This window comes from Hemibagrus wyckioides, linkage group LG22 (assembly GCF_019097595.1).
Source record: "Hemibagrus wyckioides isolate EC202008001 linkage group LG22, SWU_Hwy_1.0, whole genome shotgun sequence".
In the NCBI taxonomy this organism is placed as follows: domain Eukaryota; kingdom Metazoa; phylum Chordata; class Actinopteri; order Siluriformes; family Bagridae; genus Hemibagrus; species Hemibagrus wyckioides.
The window spans coordinates 16211953-16230560 of NC_080731.1; the positions used below are offsets into that span (position 1 = coordinate 16211953).

At 36.3% G+C, this 18608-nt stretch overlaps 3 protein-coding genes across 3 annotated transcripts; all 3 read left to right on the forward strand.

Annotated features, from left to right (window-relative positions):
* Window positions 1–1543: 1543 nt before the first annotated feature.
* LOC131343409 (chemerin-like receptor 1) lies at window positions 1544–8479 on the forward strand. The gene is made up of 2 exons (XM_058375080.1): window positions 1544–3979; window positions 5177–8479. The coding sequence occupies exon 2, from the start codon at window positions 5191–5193 to the stop codon at window positions 6142–6144; it is 954 nt and encodes a 317-aa protein (XP_058231063.1). The 5' UTR covers window positions 1544–3979; window positions 5177–5190; the 3' UTR covers window positions 6145–8479.
* A 974-nt stretch (window positions 8480–9453) lies between these two features.
* Window positions 9454–13805, forward strand: LOC131343408 (chemerin-like receptor 1). The gene is made up of 2 exons (XM_058375079.1): window positions 9454–9795; window positions 12198–13805. The coding sequence occupies exon 2, from the start codon at window positions 12219–12221 to the stop codon at window positions 13260–13262; it is 1044 nt and encodes a 347-aa protein (XP_058231062.1). The 5' UTR covers window positions 9454–9795; window positions 12198–12218; the 3' UTR covers window positions 13263–13805.
* Window positions 13806–15280: 1475 nt separating this feature from the next.
* On the forward strand, window positions 15281–17420 carry LOC131343571 (chemerin-like receptor 1). The gene is given in 2 exon segments (XM_058375367.1): window positions 15281–15461; window positions 16370–17420. A coding segment is annotated over 1 exon segment (993 nt). The 5' UTR covers window positions 15281–15461; window positions 16370–16383; the 3' UTR covers window positions 17377–17420.
* Window positions 17421–18608: the final 1188 nt, after the last annotated feature.

Genomic DNA, 18608 nt, shown 5'->3' on the forward strand with positions numbered 1-18608 from the left:
TTATCGATGTGGCCTTGAACTGTTATATATATATATATGTATTTCCAGCAAGGATGAGTTAACTGGGCAAAGTATATGCAGGTTTATGCAAGAATTATGAATGAGGACAAAAAAGGTCAGATTTAATTTGGTTCTCTCAATTTGTGGTTCACTACTGAAAGAAGAAAAACATTATCGCATACTTTCATCCATTAGTAGATTTGCCTATCCATGGAGATTCTATACTTCACACTTTTCACAGGGTCTCTGCCCTTGTCAAAGAGTTTACCCAGCCATTTTTGCCAGGAATACACATATTATAGTAGCTTTGGCAAGATTAGCATGATTCTGTTGTACAAAGGAGCTGGTCTTGCACAGAAAGAAGCATATTTGATGGATGTGAGACAATAAGTATTTGATGGATGTGAGACATGTTCTTTGGATGGTTACCAAGAATACTACAATATTCTCTTTCTTTGAATATAAGACTGGATTGTTTTGTGTATGTCTGAAGTTACAGCTGGTGATTGTACAAGAAAAAAAAATATCACCAACAGAAAAAAAAATGCATGAGTGATTAAATCTGGTGCATTCAATAAGTAGTTTAAGATTTTAAAAATACATTACAGTGATTAAAATATGACATTGTTTTTTGGGAGGTTATAATCTAATACATTTGAGGGGTGAACTGTCAGTGCTGGTCCCAAGCCCAGATAAAACGGGAGGGTTGCATCAGAAAGTACATCTGGTGTAAATCCTGTGCAAAATTAATTATGTGGGCCAGATGAGCAACCCGGAACAGGGAGAAAATTATCACATTTTATTACATCAATGACATAATATCTAATATATATTATGTTAACTATTACATGATGCTTTGTTATTATAAACCTCCTTGATGTCTCACTCCCCTCTGCACTAAATGATTTCTATGCATGGTTTGAACCAAATGGTTTAAATGAAAACATGCCAGAAGTCACTCGCTGACAGTTTCTTTTTCTGTAATTTATATAAACATTTTCATAATAAACTCACCAAACCTACAGTCAAGTATGGTGGCCCAGAAGTACAAAACAAAATAACAAAACCGAAAAAAAAATAACAAATCAGAAAACAAAATAACAAATCCAAAATCACATTGACATTTCAGATAAACCAGAAAAGGTAGGTATAGTTTGCGAATGGAATTTTTAACACTGATTGGATGAGACATCTGTCACTCAAGATACACGGAAGTACAGTTGGCTGTGGCAGGAGAAAGTTGATTTGTGTTTGTGTATGAATGCAGCTCTGCTCTTATAATTCTCCTTACATTGTTTAATCTGCAATACTTTGGTCTTCGAAGCATACCTGAATTAATTCCATTTTGATGATAAAATTAACTCCAGATGAGAATAGAAGCCTGAGTGTTGTGCCAGATGCTATCATCTGCTGTATTGATGCTTTTAAGATGTTCCTTATTTCATTAGGTGTGGCTCCGCTCTTTTATTTATTTTTTTAATTTTAAAATACTTTGCTTGTAAATTTTTGTTTAATGAGAGTCCAAAAGTAGCTTTCAATTTTACTTACATTTATTATGATGACCTATAAAATTGCATAAAGTTACAGCAATAAAAAGGTAGGAAATAAATACTTTGTTCTACATATCATATTATTTGATCTAGAGAAAGAAAGAAAAAGAAAGAAATATCCTAAATCTGGTGTTAAATAAATTTGCAGGAATTAAATTCCTATGCAATGGTACCTCGGTCCTCGACCACCCCTGTGTTCGAATTTTCGGTATTTGATTTGAATTTTTTGAGTCAATTTGTCCTCGGTGTTTCATACAGTATTGCAACGTATATCAACATTTCGAACCAAATTCGAACGAATGTTAATGTGAACTGTATTTTTGACACAAATTTTTACTTTTCGAAAATATTTTTCTGTGTTCGACCCGACCTGAAAAGAGCTATTTTGACCGCACACGCTTTCCATGCGGCATTCCCCACTGTAGACAATAGAAATGAAGCAGTTTACACGGGTCATCTGTTCTGAAAGCATCTGTGAGTGTTTGTGTTATAACCCCATCTTTTGTGGTATAATTTCAGTAGCCATGTCTCTGATTTTTTTGGTTTTCGACCAAATTGGTATTCGACCAGACTTTTGGAACAAACTAAGGTCAAACACAGAGGTACCACTGTATATATTAAAACTTGTGGTTTTTGACCTACGGTCATTTGATTGCTTACAGAGGAATGAAGCTTCCAGTTTTTCTATAATTTAACTACAATTTGTATGTTTTGTATTGTGCATTGTAACATTTATGCACAATGAAAAATATTTTCCAAAATTTATAACTTAAATGTTCATTCTGAGCGATGTGTCTTGCTGTTTTTGAAAATGTTATCTTCAGCTATTTTGATTCTTTCTATTTTACAGATTCAAACAGCATCATGAATTCAGTCATTTTTGCAAATGCTACTAAATATAAAAACTCATCGCTCCCAACAAAGCCTCCAGGATACTGTACAGATGTGACCTGCATTTCACTGGCAACAGCCAATTCGATTATTATGGTTCTTGGTATCATTGGAAATGGTTTGGTGATCTGGATCGCAGGGTTTAAGATTAAGAAAACAATCAACACTGTCTGGTACATCAGCCTCGCTGTGTCTGACTTCCTCTTCTGTGCCTTCCTGCCCTTGTCCATTGTCTGTTGTTAAAAATAATTGGATTTTTGGGAGCTTCCAGACTTTTCTGCCATGGACTCAAAACTCCATCATGTACATTTACTAACATATTCCCAGTCACTCTCCCACTGATCACACAATGGACCCAATCATCACTCACCATCAACATAACTCAGTCAAAGCAAGTACCATTTGTGACTTCAACTTGTGATCTTCATTTATTAAGCCTTTGACTGTCTCCTTCACTGTTTGACTGCTGATGTCAGATCAGATGTCACTCCTAATATGACCTACACCTACAGTACACATTCAGGATTTCTCTTGGTATTTTCTCTTGATAATTTCTGATATTTTTTTTCCTTGAGCAACAGAATAGATCCTTGAAGTCCAGAAGACATCTTTTCCAGTTATCCCACCTGCCCCCTGAATCTCATCATTTTTACAGTGCACTAGGTCATCCACAGTCTAACAGATTATGTCTTGCTATCTCATCCAGAACAACCTCCAAGCATTAGTGAATTGCTTTTCATTCAGAGATGATGCAGCCCCATGTCATGATCTTGTGATCTCCTTGGACAACTACCAGAGCTCACCATCAGTCACTGCACACAACCTTGGAGAAGCCATAGACAATCTATTGTCCTTCTCCTCTCACATTGCTAAACTAACATGCTCATGTTGATTTCTACTTTACAACATCAGAACAATTTATCCATTTCTATCCACAGAGACCACTCAGGTGTTTGTTACTGAGTTCTCACTTACCACACCACTGCTACATTCTTTCCACTTGCTTCCTGTAGCTGAATGCATGAGATGTAAACACTGATGCTTGTACTTATCACACCCTACACTGCACCACTCACCATCTGATCCTCTAGTGCTGATCAGTTGGACCTACCATCTCTCATGGTATAAAGAAGGCATGCATCTTCTCTGTTCTGGATCCAAGGAGGTGGAATGAACTTCTTCTAATTGTCCAAACTGCTAAGCTACTTGCTGCCTTTAAACGACATCTGAAGATCCTTTGGAAACTCCTGATTTTGATTACTAATTTTAGTTCTGGTGAAATAAAGGTTTATTTTTTTTGACTGATTAAGTCTGCAGTAAAAAAAAGTCCTTCTTCTTATGTTGCCCTAGCACTGCAACCACAAACCACAGTGGGCTGCTGCTTAAATTGTGTTGCCAGCGAACAGAGAAACATACTGATGTGAACATACTGATGTGTGAATTGCAGCTCACACTTGTTTTCTTAGAACGGCAACCACCACCATAAAACTGAACAATCCAAAAATCAAATTTGTGAAGAATTAAGAAGAATTTTAAGGGTGAGTTTTTGTGTTTTTTTTCATGATTAAATTAACTCCAGATGAGAATAGAAGCCTGAGTGTTGTGCCAGATGCTATCATCTGCTGTATTATCTGCTGCTGATGCTTTTAAGATGTTCCTTATTTCATTAGGTGTGGCTCGGCTCTTTTATTTATTTTTTTAATTTTAAAATACTTTGCTTGTAAATTTTTGTTTAATGAGAGTCCAAAAGTAGCTTTCAATTTTACTTACTTTTATTATGATGACCTATAAAATTGCATAAAGTTACAGCAATAAAAAGGTAGGAAATAAATACTTTGTTCTACATATCATATTATTTGATCTAGAGACAGAGAAGAAAGATTAAAAAAGAAAGAAATATCCTAAATCGGGTGTTAAATAAATGTGCAGGAATTAAATTCCTATGCAATGGTACCTCAGTCCTCGACCACCCCTGTGTTCGAATTTTCGGTATTCGATTCGAATTTACGAGTCAATTTGTCCTCGGTGTACGAAAATATTTTCAGTGTACGACTCGACCGTCAGGAACACCAGTTCTTGTTTCATACAGGATTGCAACGTATATCAACATTTCGAACGAACATATCAACGAATGTTAATGTGAACTGTATTTTTGACACAAATTTTTACTCTTTGAAAATATTTTTCTGTGTTCGACCCGACCTGAAAAGAGCTATTTTGACTGCACACACTTTCCATGCGGCATTCCCCACCGTAGACAATAGAGATGAAGCAGTTTACATGGGTCATCTGTTCTGAAAGCATCTGTGAGTGTTTGTGTTATAACCCCATGTTATCTTTTGTGGTATAATTTCAGTAGCCATGTCTCTGAAAAAGGGTAAATCAGGCATCATTGTTGCCAAAAGGAAAGTTGTGAAAAGTAATTCGGTTTTTGACCAAATCGTTATTCGACCAGACTTTTGGAACAAATTAAGGTCAAACACAGAGGTACCACTGTATATATTAAAACTTGTGGTTTTTGACCTATGGTCATTTGTTTACGTAAAGAGGAATGAAGCTTCCAGTTTTTCTATAATTTAACTACAATTTGTATGTTTTGTATTGTGCATTGTAACATTTATGCACAATGAAAAATATTTTCCAAAATTTATAACTTAAATGTTCATTCTGAGCGATGTGTCTTGCTGTTTTTAAAAATGTTATCTTCAGCTATTTTGATTCTTTCTATTTTACAGATTCAAACAGCATCATGAATTCAGTCATTTTTGCAAATGCTACTGAATATAAAAACTCATCGCTCCCAACAAAGCCTCCAGGATACTGTACAGATGTGACCTGCATTTCTATGGCAACAGCCAATTCGATTATTATGGTTCTTGGTATCACTGGAAATGGTTTGGTGATCTGGATCGTAGGGTTTAAGATTAAGAAAACAGTCAATACTGTCTGGTATGTCAGCCTCGCTGTGTCTGACTTCCTCTTCTGTGCCTTCCTGCCCTTGTCCATTGTCTATGTTGTTAAAAATAATTGGATTTTTGGGAGCTTCATGTGCAAGTTTTTGCCCTTCTTTTTGTTCTTTAACTGGTTCAGCAGCATCTTTCTACTCATCATCATCAGTGTGGATCGCTGTGTTGTGGTGATGTTTCCTGTATGGGCGCAAAACAAGCGCACCATACGGAGGGCCTTGGTGATTGTTCTATTAATCTGGATGATCTCACCATTGCTTAGCCTGCCACTGACCAATGTTTATGATATAAAAATAGAAAACCCAAATAAATACTGTATCCCCACATACACAGACAAGAAACAATCTGCTGTACAGATGTGCCTATTCATTTTTGGATTTGGGATCCCCTTTCTGATCATCATCATCTGTTATGTCCTCATCATCCGAAAACTGAAAAAAGACCAGATTACAAAGACCAATAAGCCATTTAAGGTCATGACAGCACTGATACTGGCTTTATTCATATGCTGGATGCCCTATCACGTTATTAATTTTTTGGAACCAAATCTAAAATTTGCCGGTGTCGGACGGAAAATCGGAATCACTCTTGCAGGCGCCAACAGCTTTATGAACCCAATGCTATATGCTTTCATGGCAAAGGACTTTAAGAGGAAAATGTCATGCATTTCAATCAGGAAGGCCGGAATACACTCAGAGAGATGTACTGCTAATCCAGGAGAAAACAAAGCTTTTTAAAATATTGTTGATCAGGCTTTCAAAGAATTTAAGATCTTATTTTAACTAAAGAATAATATTTTAGAAAAAAAAGGGGGGAGTGGGTTATAGCTGTATGATTTTGTTTCTTTTACATTAACAATGAAATACTCTGTACATATGGCAGCATGATTGTGGGTGAAATAGTGTGTGTAGAGTTTATGTAGTTAAATGATCTGGCTAATTAATTCTATAGTAAAAAATATTCCCAACTCCATTTGCCAATGCACATCACACCCTACAGACTTTTCTGCCAGGGACTCGAAATTCCATCATGTACATTCACTAACATATTCCCAATCACTCTCCCACTGATCACACAATGGACCCAATCATCACTGACCATCAACATAAGTGCTCACATTGAACTCAAAGTCAAAGCAAGTACCATTTGTGACTTCAACTTGTGATCTTCATTTATTAAGCCTATGACTGTTTTGTTGATTCAGATTGTTGATTTTTTTGCCTCATATTTTGGAATTATTTCTCTGCCTGCTTCCTCTAAAAAAGCACCACTTGCAACTGTGTCTGTTTTTTTTTTAATTACAGCAGAACAACAAATATAATGTAACAGAAATATGAAACACAATACCAAGTGCAACTTATACATCCATTATGCAAGCAGCCAGTCATGTGGCTGTCAGCATAAAGCACTGGGTTATGTGGACAAAAGTTAATAAATATATGAATGAATATATTAATAATTTATGAATAAATGCTAATTAAATAAATTAGATTAATTAATTACAAAAGAAGTGAGAAGGAAAAAAGGGAAATGAAGGAAGGAGCGTAACAATTACATACATGTTTAACATGTAATTCTTGTAAAAACATATTATCTGAGTTAAAGAGATGATTAATCTTTACATGTGGTATAAATAGTACACTTGAATTATACTGAGATATTGTAATGTGTGTGGTTTCTGCCCCAAGTATCTGATATCAACTGACATGAATTAAGAAAGGATTCCAGATATTGTTGTATTATTCTATGTTGCTGTGAGCATGAATGTTATTTTCTCTAATGAAATAAATTCTCATAATAGATTAATCCAGTGAATGATGTGTACAGATTTCCAAGTATCATTTTCATGCCAATAGCTTGGGAGATGAGAAGTGGGTTTCTATATTTAAATAGGAGAGAATCAGCTTCTGTAATATTACCAGGCAGATATGAGGGAGATGATGGAATTCATAATAACCAAAATAATAGAGATTTTCCCTCTCACTGCTGTCCACAATGAATAAACTGGTTGGCTAACCCAAATGGCGTGATGATAATCATCAGTGCTGCCCAAGGTGCATGTGAATAAGTGTATATATCATTGAAACTAATTTAAAATCATTTTCTTTGGGCAATATGAGTCCTGTAAATGATCTCCTGTGAAAGTTGCAGATTTGTATTGTTAGTCATAGACAAAATAGTATTACAGATTTCTGTCCAGGAGTTATGGAAGATGGCCAGATAATTTTCCCATTTAGTCATTGGTAATGTTATTGTTGTATCAATATTTGCTATAAGTTAATAAAGTTTTGAAGTTAGTTTCTTTAAGCATGACATTTTCATTACCTCCTCCACTGGGAACTCCAGGGACTACAGCTGGGTACTGCCAAACCATTCTCCAATAGGTAATTTACTTTTTAGCACGTCACAGACCTCTTACCCACATTTACACGTGTTACTTAATAAGATGAGCACCATTCCCATTAATATCATGCTGTAGGACAGTGGTTAGTTTAGGGACATCACTGAACAGACAAAGAAAATCCGAAATTAACTGGACAATATCAAACCTCTGTTCCTTAGACTAGACAAATGACTGTGATATGATGAAAGATCTTTTAATATCTCTGAGTTTTCTAGACTTGCACACTGTTGAGGAGCATAGGAGCACTACCTCATCCTTGTCAGCACCCGAGACACCAGGAGAAGGTGCCACGTTGGCTAGCAATCTGATCCAGAGTGTGTACCAGTGGCTTCTTTCTAATATGGTAAGCCTTTTACACGTTTATGTGGCAAACCCAAGTCTGGTGTTTCCTGTCAGGGATGTGAATCACATAATCCATCCCACTCTGGGCCATAGACAGAGCGGATAAAGCTGACCATGAACCGGGTAAAAGCAGAAATACTTCATTATCAGACAGAATAGTTTGTACCACCACTTTCTGGTCAAATTGCCTCTTCATGCCTTCCTGTGCTGTGGCCAGTGACTCTTTAGCAAGAGAACAAGCACTTTGCAGATGATCTTGGAACTTATTGACGTAATTTAATACATTACTCTTAGGGCTTGTTTCAACCGCCAGTATTGAGAAGTTTTAAAGGTCCTCTAACACTGTGACCAAACTGGGCACAATGTTAGAGGACCAATGGGCTAAACCAGCCCATTGGTCCTCTAACATTGGCCCAATGGGCTAAACCAGCAAAGAGAACAAAGGGAACCCCCTCATCCCAGTCTCCTTCTACATAGAAAGCTGGAAGCTTCAGCACAAGATCCTTGCAAGCTCTACAAGTACTTTTCTTCACTTCTTACCCTGACATCTTCTCCTTCACTGTTTGACTGCTGATGTCAGATCAGATGTCACTCCTAATATGACCTACACCTACAGTACACATTCAGGATTTCTCTTGATATTTTCTCTTGATAATTTCTGATATTTTTTTTCCTTGAGCAACAGAATAGATCCTTGAAGTCCAGAAGACATCTTTTCCAGTTATCCCACCTGCCCCCTGAATCTCATCATTTTTACAGTGCACTAGGTCATCCACAGTCTAACAGATTATGTCTTGCTATCTCATCCAGAACAACCTCCAAGCATTAGTGAATTGCTTTTCATTCAAAGATGATGCAGCCCCATGTCAAGATCTTGTGATCTCCATGGACAACTACCAGAGCTCACCATCAGTCACTGCACACAACCTTGGAGAAGCCATAGACAATCTACTGTCCTTCTCCTCTCACATTGCTAAACTAACATGCTCATGTTGATTTCTACTTTACAACATCAGAACAATTTATCCATTTCTATCCACAGAGACCACTCAAGTGTTTGTTACTGAGTTCTCACTTACCACACCACTGCTACATTCTTTCCACTTGCTTCCTGTAGCTGAATGCATGAGATGTAAACACTGATGCTTGTACTTATCACACCCTACACTGCACCACTCACCATCTGATCCTCTAGTGCTGATCAGTTGGACCTACCATCTCTCATGGTATAAAGAAGGCATGCATCTTCTCTGTTCTGGATCCAAGGAGGTGGAATGAACTTCTTCTAATTGTCCAAACTGCTAAGCTACTTGCTGCCTTTAAACGACATCTGAAGATCCTTTGGAAACTCCTGATTTTGATTACTAATTTTAGTTCTGGTGAAATAAAGGTTTATTTTTTTTGACTGATTAAGTCTGCAGTAAAAAAAAGTCCTTCTTCTTATGTTGCCCTAGCACTGCAACCACAAACCACAGTGGGCTGCTGCTTAAATTGTGTTGCCAGCGAACAGAGAAACATACTGATGTGAACATACTGATGTGTGAATTGCAGCTCACACTTGTTTTCTTAGAACGGCAACCACCACCATAAAACTGAACAATCCAAAAATCAACTTTGTGAAGAATTAAGAAGAATTTTAAAGGTGGGTTATTGTTTTTTTTATCATGTGTTGTGTCAGATGCTATTAGGTACTGTATTATCTATTGTTGCAGCTTCCAGCTGCTCTGCTCTTATTTTATTTTTTCTTTGCTGAACTATATATCTATATCTTTTTTTTTTTAAGAATTCATTTTCTTATAGAAGAAAATGAATTCTGATTTCTGGAAAGTTGTTCATTTCCAGAAATAGGGACCACTCTTTTTAATCATACTGTTAAAATCTGGATTGTCATGATGTATTGAAATACCATCTTTCAAAAACTTTAATTGGGCCTGAATGTTTAATGTACAGGAAGTGGGGCATGATCGCTAATTATCATTGAATGAATTGTAGTTTTCATTACATATTGAGTAAGTGAATTACTAATAAGAAAGATATTTTGTAATTATAATTGTATTTTGAAAGACTGATGAAGGGACTAAAAATACATATATTCTCTGGATGATGGGTTATTCATTCTTCCTGTGTCTGCTTCTGCTGCTATTTCAGAGTTAGCCTCTGCACTATTTTAAGTTGCATCTGAGATAATGCATGCTCAGAAAGGGACTGAGAGACGAACCACAATGCCCTTTAACCAATCAAATCTCCTTGGTCTTAAACAAAGGATGTTCAAAATATATCAAAGTACCATAACAAAACACAAAACTAGAGACAAATCAGTGAGGAAGGAACAAGTGAGCAATTGTCCCACATCACTCCATTGCTTTGTTCCCTCCATTGGCTTCTTGTGGCTGCATGCATCAGATTTAAAATACTGATGCTTGGCTACAAAGCCAAAAATGGACCAGTACTCATCTACCATAAAGCATTAATCACACCCTACACAGCACCACTCACTGTCTGATCCTCTAATGCTGATCATTTGGATCCACCCTCTCTCAGTTTAGATGGAAAGCAAGCATCTGCTCTGTTCTAGAGCCTAGGGTGTGGAATGAACTTCTCCAAGATGTCCGAACAGCTGAATCATTTAAATGATAACTAAATACCAATCTCATGAAATTTAGCACTTCATTGTATAATTCTGACTTTTGTGGAACAGAGTGCAACAGCACCACCAACAGTTAATTATACACAGAATAGTACGGACATTTATGAACTGCTCAAACAGTCAGGTGCTTTTATTTGATTCTAGATTTGAAAAAGAGATATTGTTAAAACCCCTGGATTTCAATATCTAGCGAAAAACTGTCTTTTCCAGTCTGTGTTACACCACTTCATGCAATTCATGACCCTTCCTTTTGGTCCACACGATGTTCCAAAGACTCATGGACACAATCCTCCATCCGCATTCCACTGCTTATCTCAATTGTTATTGAGAATCATATAATTTGCTGTGTACTATAGAGAAGATAAAAGAATTAGAAGGATGAAGTTTAATCCATTTATTTTTAATTACAATACATGGAGTATCTGCCATACAAGTCTCTGTGTTGCCATAGAAACCATAATGTATTAGAATGTGCATATTAAATTAAATTGTCTTGAAGATGAGATGTTGTTATAGAAAATTCATCTACACTTGATCATTACATCATGATACAACTGCTGTGGTACAGTATAATTAAAATGAGATGAACTGTGTTAAAGTATCTGTAACAAGAACATTTAAATCCTTTCGAAGACTTTGTTAAATCCATTATAGAATGCAGTGGTGGGCCATGCATTTCACACCTAGGCCTTCACTGGTGTTCTTCCTGAATTAATCCGCTATACCATCATTATGACGCCACGGCAATAGATACTAATCAACCGTTAAATAGCAAAGTAAAAAAGAAATTAGGCTACAGTATTTCACAGCTCACAAGGAACAGTCCATTTTATTACAGTCCGCTTTGAAAATGCTTTTTTAAGGATGTCTGTGACCAAATAAAGTTCTTCTCCTCTTTCAGCCATTGTGAGTTAAAATATATATATATATGTTTTATTTAGTTTGTGCGGTTCGCTGCCTCTGACTACTCCAATTATCCAATCAAAGGACGGGAAATTGCTGACGTAATCGTATGCCTGCTAGATGGCCCCAGTGATGCCAACTCGAAATCTGATTCGTTAATGTAACAATTTCATTGCCACTTATTTTAAGCTACAGGCGCCTGCACTATTGATTCTGAAGGCCTTAAGGCACACACATGATGTCAGCTGGCTGAAATATGATTGGAAAAATACTCTTATCATAAATATACACTACTGGAAGCAGTGCAACCAAGAGAAAAGCTATGAAATGTAGAGAATAGACTATTGGGAATAATTTAATACACATTCATGGAAAAATATATTAAATATATTAAAATGCAAGTCACTGATGGCCCACCACTGATAGAATAATACTAAAGATAATTTCTGCTGTAATAAGTATGTAAAGCTAAAGCAGTATTTTTGTTTCCACAGGGAATCTTTTAGAATTTCACCATGGACACGACAGAGTTCATGTTTGATTACGTATCTACTGACTATGCAAACTACACGGAATATAACGTGACGTATGACACGGAGGAGCCTCACGATGTACACCACAGTTGCTTTAAAGAGATTCCATGCATGTTGTTGCTGGTGGTGAATGTGATCATAATCCTGCTGGGGATTGTGGGAAATGGTGTGGTGATTTGGATAGCAGGGTTTAAGATGAAGAAGACTGTTAATACCACCTGGTACCTCAGCCTAGCCATTTCCGACTTCATATTTTGTGCCACCTTGCCCTTCAACACCTTCTACATAGTCACATCTGACTGGACCTTTGGACTTTTCATGTGTAGGTTCACCTCCTTCGTAATGTTCCTCAACATGTTCAGTAGCATCTTTCTTCTTGTCATCATCAGTGTGGATCGCTGCATGGCTGTCATGTTCCCTGTTTGGTCACAGAACCAGCGTACCATAAGGAAGGCTTCATTGATAGTCCTTCTTGCATGGATCTTAGCAGTCTCCTTGAGTATCCCATCCACCATTTTCCGTGAAGTAAAGCACCATCTAGGCAGAACCCGGTGTCACAATAATTACAATAGCCAGGACATTCACTCATCTGTAGCCATCTGCCGATTTATTTTTGGCTTTCTTATACCTTTTCTGGTTATTATTGTCTGCTACTCAGTCATCATCTTCAAGCTGAGAAGCAACCAGATGGCAAAGTCCACCAAGCCGTTCAAAATCATGACCGCTCTCATCGTAACTTTCTTCATCTGCTGGCTGCCATATCACACATTCGTGCTAGCTGAACTGACCCAGAGCCTCTCTAATGATGTTATTGTCATTGGGCTCAAGATTGGAACATCAGTCGCTTCGGCCAACAGCTTCCTCAATCCGATTCTTTACGTATTCATGGGTAATGATTTCAGGCAGAAGTTTAAGAACTCCATCCTGTCTAAGATCGAGAACGCAATAGGAGAGGAAGGACGCACTGTGAGCCGCTACTTATCCCGATTTAGTTCTGTGGACGCCAGAGCATCAACTCACATCTGATATGGATCATGTTCTGGAGGGAAATATACACCTTTGACTAATCCACTGTGATTAAATGCATTTCAATTTTAATTTTATAGCACTTTGTATATTCATAAATCCAGATGAACAAGCCAGAGAGGCAATCAAAAAACAAAACAAAAAAAAAAACACACATGAAGACGACATGAAGAAAATGTCTTTGAAACATGTAAAACATTCGCCTCTGGATTACACACTGGATAAAGGGATTATGAAGCATAGCTGGTTGAAATTATTATGATTTGATAAACAGCAGGAGTTGTTTACTGTGCTATCAATAAATAAATAAATCAGTGCACCTTTTCAGTGCAATAAGACCTGCTATCAGGGCTTCTACTTCATTCAGCTTTTCCCTTCAGGGGTCGCCACAGCGAATCATCTCTCTCCACCTATCCCTATCTACTGCATCCTCAACACTTACACCCACTAGCTTCATATCCTCATTTATTACATCCATATACCTCCTCTTTGGCCTTCTATGACCTGCTATCAGGTAAACTGTACAAATTCAGGATATTTCAGGGAAGAACTGTATAAAGTTTAGAATTAAAGATGAAAAACTTTCTCTTCCTCTAGCAGGTATTTTGAAGAGTACATGAGAGGATGGAATAATCTATTAACTGTTAACCAATTTAATTTATACTTCATCTTTTTAAAAATTGTCTAATGGTTTATGAATCATCTTACTAATATGTTCTTGGTTTTGTCCATGGCAAAACGTAAAATAAACATAGATCATAAAAGGAAAATGGGTTTTTGAGTAATATTTGAATGTTTATTATTGTTATTATTATTATTATTATTATTATTATTATTATTATTATTATTATTATTATTATTATTATTATTATTATCACTATTCCCAATCCAATCAATGGTATCAATAAATAAATAAAATAAAGGTTTGACTAACAGGGTAGGATGGTAAACTTATTGCAGCATTCCACTGTATTGCATAGATGTGTATAACATTTGAGTACTGAACAAGCCAAATACGAGTCTTCCTGATCGGACACGCACACACAGATTGAAGATTGAAGACCGCGCTGAAAGACGGGGATAAGAGCCAAAGTGTGCTGCCGTTTTCATATGAAATTTAAAGGGGACTGAGGTGATCACCAATTTGTGTACAGTTTATGGAGAATCACAGAATTTTTGGGAAGGCTGAGTAGAAATGTTACGGGGGCTAAAGATAAAAATGGCCTAGCGACGTCCATGGTCCAAAGTACACATTACATAAAAGATAATGATCAATATTTTCATATAATTACATATTAATTAATGCTGTCTATCTGCCATTGATATTACAAAATAGTGATTCAACACACATAGTTCATAAAAGCTTTTTGCTTCTTCTATTCTAAACACCTGCGGTTTGGTGGATGTGTCTCTGACAAATGTCCTGTGCAACAATTGATTTATTTATTTTCAGGTACAGCGGTTAGTTTGGAATAAAAGTTTGTTTAACAGTGGAAATTGAGTCTCACATTTATATTTACATGTCTGCCAAATGCCAGAAATGTAAATGGCATCAACAACAAAGCTGTAACTGTGTATTTTATTTTTTGTAACAAAAAAAAATGCATTAAAATAAGACTTTTATGAAAACACTGAACAAAAATTGCTTACCAACACAGAAATCATTCATAATTGCTAAATTAGGCTAAAATAGAAGGCTCCGAGTGATACTAAATGAAAAGCCATTTAGGAGTCGTAAGAGTTGGCTCTTCTAAGGGATCCGAGCCAAAAGATCCGATTCTTTAAAAGGAGGCGAGCCAAAAGAACCGATTCTTTAAATGGAGGCGAGCCAAAAGAGCCGATTCTTTAAAAGGAGGCGAGCCAAAAGAACCGATTCTTTAAATGGAGGCGAGCCAAAAGAACCGATTCTTTAAAAGGAGCCGTACCTCCCATCACTACTGTGCTTGCCTCTTTTTTTATTGTACCCCTGCACGCCGACCCAATACGCCTTCACTGTGTACTGCATCAGCTATTTATGGTTGAAATGATAGTGAAAAACTTCTTGACTTGACTTTACTTGTTGCCTCAGTGAGGGTGGGGAACTGCGCCCTCCTACCAAGAAGAAATGAAAAACAGTAGTTTGGCTAAAACGCTTGTTCCACATCACACAGAAGAAACCTCAGAGCTCCGAAATACTGTACTGAAGAAGTTATTTGAAAGGTGAGTTACTGCTCTTGATGAAGTAAAGTGAGACACTGCAACTGTGATGTTAGAAGATTCTTAGAGCTGGATACAATCGGGATGTTTGGTATCTTTAAACCGTCTGAACAGCTGAATTCAGTTGTAATAATTTGCACATGCAATTAAGCAATGCTTAGTAAGAAAACCTGTTAATGAAAGATACAGCATTGCATATGAAATGAAGCATTTCATATTTGAAGAAAATAGAAGGAAGAAATTAGAAGGAAAGAAAGACAGAAAGAAAGAAAGAAAGAAAGAAAGAAAGAAAGAAGCAGCCAGGGACCTTGTAAAATAGTCCACAAATTTATTTTGTGTATAGTTTAAAAATGTGCAAAGAAATATTAATTAAAAGAATAAATGGTTTGTTTATTAGAGACTTTATGCGTTATCATTCCTTCTAAAAGAAAGCTTTTTTTTTTTTTTTTTACAGATAATTGTTTTATTGAAGTTTTAAAAAAAGATTAAATCCAAATGCTCAGTCAAACAGTTTAATTCTGTATCTTGTTTTATACAACTGAGCAATTGAGGGTTAATGGCCTTGCTCAAGGTCCTGGGATGGTTCTGGGATTTGAACTCACAATCTTTTGATCAGTAGTCCACTGATAATCTGATGGTTTTTATTTTATTTTTTATTTATTACCTTATTACTTATGTTTGTGGATACTGCTGAAAGTATCTATCTATCTATCTATCTATCTATCTATCTATCTATCTATCTATCTATCTATCTATCTATCTATCTATCTATCTATAATCTAAGAGATATCTAAAATGAAAGACTTAAACTAAAGGATCCTTCTGTGCACTCTCTCTGTTATGTGTCTTTGTCTTTTTTTGAACAAAACTCATTTATCTACAGTTATTTTGTTTCTGTCTCCATTTTACAGATTTAACCAACATCATGTCTTCAGTTGAAAGTGACTACTATTATGACTATGATTCAATTACAGATAAGCCACCAGCTCAAGCACGTTGTACAGACGCAACGTGTGTTTTACTGGCAACAGTCAATGTGATAATTGTGCTTCTTGGTATCACTGGAAATGGTTTGGTGATCTGGATTGCAGGGTTTAAGATTAAGAAAACAGTCAACTCTGTCTGGTACCTCAGCCTCGCTGTGTCCGACTTCCTCTTCTGTGCCTTCCTGCCCTTGTCCATTGTCTATATTATTAAAAGTGAATGGGAATTTGGGCTTTTCATGTGCAAGTTTGCATCCTTCATCTTGTCCCTCAACATGTTCAGCAGCATCTTCCTCCTTCTCATCATCAGTGTGGATCGCTGTGTTGTGGTGATGTTTCCTGTATGGGCACAAAACAAGCGCACTCTACGCAGGGCCTTGGTGATGGTTTTACTAGCTTGGATCGCCTCAGCATTACTGAGTCTGCCAGCAACCATTTTCCAAGATATAGATATAATTAGCAACAAATGCTTCAGCAACTACAACCATGATAATGAACATGTCGCTGTAGTGGTATTCCGATTCATTTGTGGCTTTGCAATTCCCTTTCTGATCATCATCACCTGTTACATCCTCATCATCTGAAAGCTGAGAAATAACCAGATGGCGAGGTCCAATAAGCCATTTAGCGTCATGACAACACTGATAGTGGCTTTCTTCATATGCTGGCTGCCTTACCACATTTTTAAATTATTGGAATTAGACCACAACTATCATCATGTCATTCCTACTGGGCAACGATTTGGAATCACTCTTGCTAGCGCCAACAGCTTTATGAACCCGTTGCTTTACGCTTTCATGGGAAAGGACTTTAAGAGAAAATGTTATGCAATTCTCTCCAAGATTGAGAGCACATTCGAGGAGGAAGCCCAGGGCACACTCCGAGGGACGTCTATTACTAACTCAGGAGACGGCAAACTTTCCACTTCAGTTTAAAGCAAATTCTACATTAACAAATTAATCTTTTTCTGTCAACAAACCACTGGATAAAGTTCATACCAACAAGAACAATAACAGCGAAAAAAAACCTAGAGAAATATAAATAGATAAGATTTCAATAATCTGTACTAATAATAGACTGTGTATGTTGAACAGGAGCATTTAGACAGAATTATTAGATTTACTTCATGTTATGAAATGATGTACTGAGTTTTTTAAAAATAATAAATTAATAAAAAAGAAAAAAAAGAAAGATAAGTGAGAGTTGTGGGAACATCATGTTATGGGAACAACAATTTAACACTGTTCGCAGGAACTTGTTTCATGGATGTGAATATATATGATTTGTTGTTCTGTAAATTATACTACATACAGTGAAAAAACAACAACAGAAAGAATCAACATCACAGCTTATAGTCATCATTAATAATTTGTCTGCAATAATTTGCATTCATTCAATTGAAAATGCATTCAGCTTGACTGAGGCTCAGAGGATCTGTCATTTTACCTTTCTTTTGGCCTCGGCATACACATTTAAATAATGCCTTACAAAAATTTGTGTGTACTGGAAGCAATAGATTTGAAGTAATATTCAATTTCTCTTTCTTGCAAGATTATGGCTAGCTATTTGCTGCAAAGTATGAGTACTGTTCTAAAATGTTTTCATAGGCAAATCTGGACAAAAAAAAAAATCTCACCAGTATTAAAAACTTCAGTGATTTTTGTCACACTCATGTGCATGTATATAAATTTCAATAAAGTATCATGTGCATTCTCAGTTCAGCTGATTTACATTTAAAGCCACTGACAAAGTTCACAATTACAACTAAATTGTGAAAAGGTGCCACTGCAGCTGCCATGGATACACACTAATTCTTCCTCCTTTAATACGACACCATTACTTTGGTCTTAATTAAAAGTCTTATTTTGATTTTGTTTTGGATTCCTTTCTTTCAAACTTTGATGTAAAATAAGATTTTGATATGAAATATGTTGCACAAAATGTTCTTTAAATCTGTGTGTAATTGAAATAAATATGATTTAAATTTGTCAGTGTGATTGAAATATAAATGAGTAGCTCATTAGGAACTACTGTATATGTATAATTACTGTTAAATGTAATCTATCTTCTCCGGTACATGTTCTTGTGAATGCTTATTAATTAATTAGTATGTATTCACTTTGTTACGTGAGGCCTATAATGACAAAGGCACACACTGTCATGCTTA

What these genes read in the sequence shown, in the direction of transcription:
- LOC131343409 (XM_058375080.1), top strand. Translation starts at nt 5,191, where the DNA reads ATGAATTCAGTCATTTTTGCAAATGCTACTGAATATAAAAACTCATCG.
- LOC131343408 (XM_058375079.1), top strand. Translation starts at nt 12,219, where the DNA reads ATGGACACGACAGAGTTCATGTTTGATTACGTATCTACTGACTATGCA.